The 9,683-nt window shown below is 42.0% G+C and overlaps 1 protein-coding gene across 3 annotated transcripts; it reads right to left on the reverse strand.

Annotated features, from left to right (window-relative positions):
* Nucleotides 1-202: 202 nt before the first annotated feature.
* On the reverse strand, nt 203-9,464 carry PLEKHB2 (pleckstrin homology domain containing B2). 3 transcript variants are annotated; one of them, XM_062499218.1, is made up of 7 exons: nt 8,581-9,464; nt 7,764-7,916; nt 6,897-6,999; nt 5,946-5,985; nt 3,646-3,735; nt 2,414-2,522; nt 203-415 (listed from the first exon to the last, which is right to left on the reverse strand). In XM_062499218.1, the coding sequence occupies exons 1-7, from the start codon at nt 8,615-8,617 to the stop codon at nt 279-281; spliced, it is 669 nt and encodes a 222-aa protein (XP_062355202.1). In that variant the 5' UTR covers nt 8,618-9,464; the 3' UTR covers nt 203-278. The 3 variants fall into 3 exon arrangements, with proteins under 3 accessions (XP_062355202.1, XP_062355203.1, XP_062355204.1); XM_062499219.1 differs by having other exon boundaries at nt 3,640-3,735; XM_062499220.1 differs by lacking the exon at nt 3,646-3,735.
* Nucleotides 9,465-9,683: the final 219 nt, after the last annotated feature.

Here is a 9,683-nt window from a genome sequence, read left to right on the forward strand (position 1 = left end):
TAAAGCAGGTGACTGCTACCACGTGACACTGGTGCTCATATTGATCCTTATAATTCTGAACATCAGACCAGTATTCAAGAGCAGCACATGCCATCTCCAGCCACTTAACTAAATGGTGCCTTTAAACCCCCATTAAGACAGTTAAGAATCAGTTATTAAGATGTCACTACTGAAAAATAACTATTGCATTTTTCAAAATTTAACAGTAAACAACATTGCAAATATATTATTGCACACAATAAAGGGGTTTGAAACTACAGAGATAAGGAAAGGGTAATCTAGAAGACCCAAAATAATGATCCCAGAGCCATTCCAGTTGCTGCTCCAGCCAGCATGCCCAGTGCAAGATCTCCATCGCTGTCACGGTAGCGCTCTTGAATGATGACGTGGTTTGTAGTGGGCTGGCCATAAGGTCCTAGGAAATATGAGGTTGTTGGGAGGAGGGCAAAAGAAATGTGTATTTTAATGCTACACACTGCAATTTCAAAACAGGCCATTCTTTCACCATCTTCCTTCAAATAAATACCAACATTTTGTCAGCTGCACAGGTAAAATACATTTCTGCTTTGGATTCAGCCTCTAATTAAATCCAGGAGCCTAGCAACACTTCTAGCCTTGCAACAGCTTAATATCTGTAAGAAAAACTCATCACAAACATAAAAGTGAGCATTGCTCTGCAGAGAACCTATGAATGACTTGTATTCACTTTGTGGACTTCATGTAAGAAATGGGTCTAGGAATTGATTCAGCTTTGAAGTTAAGGCAAATAGTTTAGTTCTTCCCCCTTACCCCCTCTCCCTGAAGAAATCTTTGGCAGGTCTCCAGCCAGTAATTTGTCTGAAATGGTGCCTACTGTAATTCAGCCTTCACATCCTGGACTGATCTGTGGGGTGGTGACAGCTGCTATATTTCAGTTCAGATGAAAATTGGCCAGTAGCAAGAAATTAACCTGAGACTCACAAAGCCACTGACTGACCCTTGCTCTGTAACAGACTTGTACAAGCTTCACCTGTCATGTTTTCTGATTTAGCTCCTAGCTGCAAAGCAAACATAACAGCACTGGTTTCCCTTCCAGACATTTCAGGGAGATTAAATATTCTTGGAAATTCCACAACGGTGTTTTGTAATAGATTCTTAAGTAATCCAACAAAATACAACTAGGAAAGCCTTTTACTGACTCCCAATAATGCATGACTCTCCCCCCACCAAGGATTATGTCACTGCAGAGAAGGAGGAATGGAGCTGAAAGCACAGGGGTTAAGTGAGATGCTGTGGTGAACCTGAACCCTAAGGTTTAGTTGCAGTGACCCTGGTGAAGGAAAACATTGAGCCTTGGTTACTATGCCCAACCAGTAACCAGTATCTTAACACACTGGGCTTGCAAACTGGTCAGGGGAGTTACTGTTTGATGTTACATTATTATCATATGGGCTTTGGCTTGATTTCCAAGGCCTACTGGAAGTTTTTTAAAACAGTTTTTGGGTTTTTAAAAAGCTATGGCTTTTCAGAGCCAACAGAACACACGTTCCTCTGTGTTTGAATGTACATCATCTGTATCTTAGGACTTCAGTAACTTAGATGAAGAAAACTTTAAAAGCTTTAAAGGCTGATGCACCTCCCTTATAACAAAAAAATGGAAAAGGCAAGTGTAACAACCTGAAAAAAGTCAAATGGAAAACAAAATCTCCCTCAAAACTGAATTTAAAAAATCTCAGTAGAGATTCTTGTTTGCAGAGTCAGATCACAGACAATTAGTTTTCTCATTTTTATTACCTGTACAACTCTAAAGCCCCAGTTCTGTAGGACCGGGGCTCTGTGCAAAACTAACCCTAAATTAAGGTGACTATGATTAAAAGCACACCCTACATTTTACTCTTTGCTTCCTGTTTTTGAGATTGAAAGCTATACAAATCTGAACAGAGCAACAGAAGATTTCATTGCAGCTGAAATGCTGCCTTACAGCAATTCCAGCACATGGGGAAGGAACTACTTGTTCTGGGAGTGGATTTACCTTTGAGACTTGCATTTAAATAATTAAACCAGGTGTAAGAGCAGCAGATGAATGAAAAGCTCCATCAATGCCCAATATGGAGTACTGAATCACAAAATCACATCTTCCTCTGGCTCTTGTACCTTTCCTTTAAAAACATGCTGTAGTTAGAGTTCTGTATGCCTCAAAAGGAGTTTATAAAGCAACGTAACTATGCTGGGATAACATTGGGAAGGTTAAATCCCTTCATACCAATTTCACTTTGTTGTGAAAGGCTGAGTGGAATTGGTTCCAGTTCCAGGTCAGGTTTCTTTCTCTGTGTGCAGGAGTGGTGGCTGGTAAAGAATGGTGATTAATAGAGCTAAAGCCAGGAAGATTGACTCAAATAGCTTCTGTGGAAAGGTGGAGGATGTGGCTGCTTACCTTGGTATGGATACTGATAGGGAAGAGCATAAGCTTGTCCATTGGAGGCATAGAAGATCTGAGGGCCCACCGGGGGATACGCACCATGGTATTGATCATAGCCATAAACCTGGTGACATTGAAAAAGGTCTGTTACATAAGTACACTTTGCTACAGATCCAATTAAGCACACTGTTCAATTTGCCTTAGTTTCTAATGGAGTTAAAGTTTCACTAAAATATCCAGGCTGTCCTGCTATAGCAAATCTATTCCATAGAATGGATTCAGAACAGCTGCTTGAAAAAATAAGCACGCCAAGCAGCATTCACTCTCTTCCTTTCCCAGAGAGGCAACAGCAGAGACAGGGCCTGGATCATCAGGCAGAGGCACAGCAGTCCTGCCAGGTTCTCCTCTCTGCCCCCGTGCCAACAACAGCTCTCTGAGGAGCTCAGAAGTGCCAGGAAGGCAGCAGCCCATCCCAAAAAACTCCAACCAACCATCTGAGAGGGTATGCTGCAAGCAAATGTCAGATTAAAGACAAATGCTCTAGAGCTCTATGTTTTAGAAGTGATTTTTTTTCTTCAAAAGAGGAGTCTGCACAGAGGAAGTTTCCAGCACCACAACCCATTCTTAACAAAAGTGAGAGGCTGGAGCAGACACTGCAAAAAGCAATAGTGCTCCAAACTATCCCCTCACATATTACTGCACATCGCTAAGCACATCCAGAAATCCTCCACATATCCTGGATTGGTCCCAAAGCTGCTCCTTCACTGCAAAAGAACTGTGCATCCAGGAGCTAGAGTTATTGTGTTCATGTGACATCTTGGCACAACAAAATCCTTATGTGTTAAAAGTGGTAGCTCCAGTCATTACACCCTATTTCTAAAACTCCTGATCTTACACCTTTCCAGTGCTTGCACAACATGAAAGTGTAGTTGCACCTCCTTATGTTAGAAGCTGCACAACCAATATATTTGAAGATCAGCCAAATAAATTCTGCCCTGTCTGAGAAGCTTTATTTTTCAAGTTCACTGAGCAGCCACCCCATTATACACCTCCCAACCAAATGTGCCTCATCCCTTTCAAATGAAATCCACCTCAAAAGCAGCAATAGATTGATAGTGCCTTACTCTCTGCTGTTGTAAAATCTTTAAACCTGGGTATAAGAGTACAGTGCAGCACTCTGTGAGTGCTAGGAGGAGGCTGCTCCTGCTGCCTCACTCATGTTAACACTTCCTGACTGCAACTCTTACCTCAGGTGATGGTGTGGCATAAGCTGTGTAGGGAGGAGGGGCTGAGGAAATGGCTGTCTCATCATACATCACATCAGATCCCATGTAGCCCTAAACACCATGGATAGAGAGCAGTTATCATCTGTTCCTACAGACTGACAGAGCAGTCTAAGGATTGAAACTTAATGACCCCAAAGAAAAAATAACCTTCAGCAACAGTGTATGTTAAGAAAGCAGTGAATACCTTGTAAAGGCTGCAGAAAGAAAGTACCTGGACAGTAGACCTGGGAGAATACAATTTCTTTATCAACCACAGAAAGGAAACATATAATTTTTCCCTGTGTGTGTGCCACAGACATGCATATGTGTAGATGCAAGCACACTGGCTCCTTCCACCATTCTAGAGCCTGAGATTTAGGAATTACCCTCCACTTTCTGTCTTCAGATAAAGAAATATTCACAACTAAGCTGTCTTCTTCCTGGTAACCCAGAGTGGTATCACCAAGTTCTGCAGAAGCAGGTAAAAGAAACAAATGCAGTAGCCCAAAGTGGTACTGAGGCAAACGTGGTAACACTAGAGTCCATTTAGAGTAAGTTCTCAAAGACAATTAAGATTTCTTGCATTACCCTTGTATTCTTGCCCCAGAATCTACAGTGATGCTCTTTCTCCCTTTTCCAAGGCAAAAGCCAGCTCCCATTCTTTAATTCACAAGGGAACATTTTAATAACAGCAAATGTTGTATTATCTCTTGGACTGATGAAATCGTAGCATTTGAGGACATAATACAGTTATATTCCAAGTCAAACTCATGGTTGAACTCATGAATCCAAACTAAGGATTGCTTGAAACCCTGTTAAAATACTGTATGAAGTGGTATTTCCATCACCTGACAATCTGCTCACATCTTAGCAGTAAATGTGTTCTGCCCTGCTGCAGGGATCTCTGTACAAGGGATGCACAAGCCTGCAAACACCTGTAAATGATACAGTTCTCAAAGCTAAGGTGATCACCCTGCTATTCTAGTCAAGTTAGGAGGCACTGCTGAATGCTTGGAACTTTTGAAAAGTGTTTCACGAACCTACAGACTCAAACCCATTTACCCAGTTAGTCCAGGTCTTCATTGGACACCTTTAATAGCTTTGGGAAATGTTAATTTATGTATCTACTTGTGTAGAGGGCCACCTGCTCTACTTTGAGTAGCAGGGGTCTGCCTTGGTTGACCAAGGTCAGCACTGCCATGTTCTGAGCCATCTATCAAGGCTGGCAGCAGTGTCAGAGGCATGAAAACAGCACTTCCCATTTCCTGAAACCAGGAGTCACCATCTCACACACAGGTGAGATAAAGCCCCTAAAACTAGAGCAGACAGACCATGAGTGCTGTGTCCTCTGCATGAGGACAAATCTTTCACTTCTCATTTACACAGGCAGTGTAGCATGGCTGCAGTCAGAGGCAATCGTGGCTGGGGTAGTTTTGCTATGACAAGTGTTTGCTTTGGGAATCTACAAATCTAAGTTATATCATCTGACAGATGCCCCAGTACAGCAGCAACGTTAATGTGACCCAGCAGAAACTGAGATAAGCTTCTACAAAACACAGCATTTCCCCTGAAACAGAAACAACTCGGGTAGATTCAGTCTGGTCATCCAAGGAAAGCTAGTGCTGCAGAGTACTCTGGAAGGCAGTTTAAAGGAAGAACAAATTAGCAATACCCACAAGTGGATGGATGTGGCTGCACAAAGATACAGTTCTCCAGAAGACTCACAAAGAGGCTTCTATGATTCTCATTTGTCTCCATAGCTAGCATGGCAATGCAGAGGTAATACACTCCTCCTCAGCATGCCTGCACTCCCCTCCAAGCATCTCACTCTTCCCCATGTCTCTGCCAAGAAACATCCCACAGTGGGATGGATCTACATTAACAAACAGCTGCTGTGTATTAAGCTCCCTTTAGCACTGCACCCACCTGGAAGGCAACAAATACTAGGAGTGAAAAGTTCATTTTTGCTGGTTGCAGATTTGCTTGTTGTCCACAGCCCCAGTGCCCACAGAGCAGCTTTCCATACATTTACTTCCACCCAGAGAAATCATTCCTTAAAATCATTATTTTCCCCACAGTATGTATTTGCCTAGACTTGGCTGCAAGGGTGTGTTTGTGATCCAGACAATCATTCTTCTCCCCACCCACAAACTTTACTATCATGCTCATGACCCTGTTTAACAGGGAAAGATGGAGCATGATTTCAGAACTAAACTGCTGAACCACACATAACACTGATGTGCTGCTTCTCTATCAGTATAAAGTCTAGGTAGGACACTCACTGTATTTGTTCTGGCATCCTGGAGAGCAATTTTCCATGCCCTGCAAAAAAAAAAAAAAACAAAACAAACACACATTGGTTAGTGGAACACTGATAAAAATTAATGCCACCATTTTCTTTCGGTTAATGAAAAGAAACAAGGTTAGGAACTAGAGGTACACCAGGAGCAGAGTTTAAGAAACTGCATGTGTCAAAGCCTAATGAGACACTCAAATGAATGCACAGAAGTGTTACACCACAACTGAGAATATTACTTTCTTTGCAGAGTTGAGAAAGAACAAGGAGGAACAAGAGGAGGAATGGATGCAGTTTTGGAGGTCCTTGCTGCAAACAAAACAAGTAGGAAATATGCAGTCATGCTTGGGATGAGGTAAAAGGAAGAGATGCACCCCAGCAGAACAGTTCATCTCTGCTTATTAGAGCAGGGGCCTTGATGCTATTTCTCAGGAAGTAATTACACCTCACCCAGCTCCTCCCCTGCCATGGGATTGGGATTATGCTCCATGGGCCACGCTTCTTGGCAAACAGTGACCACAGAAGTTATCTAACTCTACACAGCCCAGCTCAGCTGAGAGTTCACAATAATGGAATATTCCTCCTATCGCTAGTGGAATGTCCTCGGGCTAATGCTACATCATGTGCTCCTGAAGAACAGCAAAAGTTTTTAAAAAATCTCTTTAACAAGTCTTGCATTAATCAGATTAATCAGTTTCTTCTACTCCTCCTCACTCTTCAGTGTTTTCAGTGACTTAACTTGCAGTTAGTTCGCATGAGCTAGACAACTTCTAGGAGAGCTATTGGGTCTTTTGTCACTAAAACCCTGCTTTTATTTGCTTGAAAACTTTCTTAAAACATATCTGTGAAAGTTAGAAGGGAGGATAATAACTATGGAGAGAGACAGAGGGATAAAAGAGGGAGAAGCAGCAAAACCATTACTCTCTGGCTGTCTTACAGGCAGTCATCTGCACTCTCTGCACAGAGGTTGACTGTCTTCCCATCACGGCAAACAATCTGCAGTAAACAGTCTCTCTGCTTCCCCTCTGGAGGCTGGAAATCTAAGTGAGAAAAACAGATGAGTTATGAAGTATAAACAGCATTACATGATCACATGTACTAGAAGGGGGTCAGTTTATGCAAGTCTGGAAAAATTAAACTGGGGCCAGTTGTAGCTGCCTTCCGTGGCATCGGAACAAGGCCCAGAGGAAATAACCTGTCATTACTCTTCAGAGTGTCCTGAAAGCAAGCAACTCTGAACACCTTTCCTATGAAATGCAAGTGTCCTACAGCAGAACCAATCCATACTTAGCAACAGGAACTCTCCAGCACTTGTGTCCTTCCATTGTGTCAGCACCAAGTGTAGCACTGACAAGTGCTAGAAGTGAACTCAGGAAAAATATCTGCTGAAGTTTCCCACTTCTAGCCTTGCCTCTCCATCCAGCCAGCACTGTGGCTGTGCCAGGAATGCTCTGTATCACACACACAGTCCTGCTGGGAACATCCCATCCTCCTGCATGCATGGTACACTGTCCTCCCTGAGTTTTAGCAGGAAGTATCAAACCCTAACCTAACCTATCACATGGTGATACCACACCCTGGGTATCTCTAAAGCAATTTAGGAGTTGGTGGGGTTGATTTTTTTTGGAAGGTGGGAGGATTCAAGAACAGTAAAGCTGCACACATTTTGGACACATTTACATCTGCAGTAGTGCTAGATGCCTAGCAAGCATCTAGATGCCTGATGCCTAGCACTGCCTTCTGGGCAGGCACTGAAGTTGTAAAGAATCCCTGGATATACAAATGCTGAGGATTTCATTATTACCTCGACATTCATTTCCCACTCTGAGGTTGATGCAGTGGATCCGCATGTGGATTTTATCTTCTAGATCACGGCGATTTTGATCATCATAGAATATTAAGCGGCCATCAGACCACAGATCAAACCAGTTCTTCTTCCAACGCCGTAGAATAGTACCTTAAAAATCAAACAGTCACTCTTGAGGGCACATCTCGGGAAATATTTCTGTCCTAAAGTTAATAAAAAATAAACCAGGAAATCCTTCACAGTTGCCCCAGACAACATTCCAAAGTGCCAAGCAAAATGCTGTATTACAAGATCCACACTTAGAACATCAGAGGATTGGGTGCCATATCTTATCTAGGATTCAAACCAAAACTGGTCTTGTTGCCAGTGTATGACCTGATGTTTGAGTTCCAACTTGCTGCATGAACAAGCAGAGGGCATGATTAACTGAAAGACACTAAGCTGACGTGTCAGGTAAAGTTTCCAAGTCCCCACTTATACAGCCCTAATAACAGAGCAGCATCTGAAGCTGAATGCCAGTCAGATATCTCAGATGTTTATATCCCATTTCCCACTGGAGTATCCAAAGGTCACATGGGAATGCCATCATGACATGTCATTATGTGACGTGTCCTAAAAGTAAAAAACAAACAAACAAACAAACAAAAACAACCCACAGAACTAGAGGCCTGTTTTAAGAAAACCTGGGAATTACTAAGCTGCTCTGTTTTCTGAAGAAATCCAGTGAACAGGGAGAGAAAAAAAAGGAAAAGGAAAAGGAAAAGGAAAAGGAAAAGGAAAAGGAAAAAAGAAAAAGGAGAAACCCACGACTTACTCTGCCGGAGCAGCCATCCGCTCTTCACAAATGCCATTGTTGCTTAACCTAGTGGGCAGAAGAGGAAGGGGAGGGCGGAGAAAAGCAGTTTTTAGTATTTCACAATAATATATTAGAAAGAGGCAGCCATTAGAGCTGCATGTACCCAGCTGATGTTGCAGTAGATCTCAGCTGAAGACACTCAGTAGGCACAGCTGGTGTTGTACATGTAACAAATGTGCAAGCAGCGCTATCCAGCGTGACTGTCAGAGACCACCTTGATGTTTAACTGGCAAACAAAAGCTTATGGCTACTGCTTTTAGAGAATGGAGAAGAGACAGACTGGAAATGACTCCTTCCTGACTCACCAGCAGTTCCTTTCAAAGTTGTTCTCTCTGCATACGTGTACTTCTTGTATTCTGCAGTCTCAAGTTACCAAGCACCCTCACTTTTATCTGCCTCTTTTTTTTTTTTTTTTTCTGTACTTCCTCTTCTGTGTTCTTCATTCACTGGTTCAAAGTCCAGCCAAAACAAAAGCTGAAACAGTTTCATCTTAAACAGGAAGGAGAAAGCTGTTTTTATGACTTGTATTTCTTCCAAATTATCACTAGCTCACTCTAAGAAGAATTAAGGTAAGTAAAATATAAGCCCATAAAACAAGATTCTCAGTTCTCCTCAGCTTTTAAATGAAGCTTGAAATAGCACGGCAAGGACTCTGTGTTAAATTGAAGTTATCACACGTGACATTAAGTACTTGGCCACTGCATTCTGGTTTATGATCATGCTGAAAATAAGAGATCAAGCATGGGATATATTGGAAAATTAATTTGAATTTCATTTTGAACCATTGAAAATGGTTTTATTTTATAGCCTAATGCTGTTCTGATTATTGTTTTAAAAGAGATTACAAAAACTCAACTATCCAGGTGCAATTGAACTAGAAAAGCAAGAACAGAAGCATTTTTAGCCTCCCCTGAGAAGTCTGCTTTTTAGAAATTATTTGTAGGGCTTGTAAGCCAATATAAGAGATAGATACTGAAACCTAACAAATAACATTCTACTTGTAGCAACATAAGGGGAGGGAGGCATGAGGGAGTGAAAGGTAGCATAGTAGATTTGATAGA

The sequence above is a fragment of the Cinclus cinclus genome, chromosome 10 (genome assembly GCF_963662255.1).
Source record: "Cinclus cinclus chromosome 10, bCinCin1.1, whole genome shotgun sequence".
Lineage (NCBI taxonomy): Eukaryota > Metazoa > Chordata > Aves > Passeriformes > Cinclidae > Cinclus > Cinclus cinclus.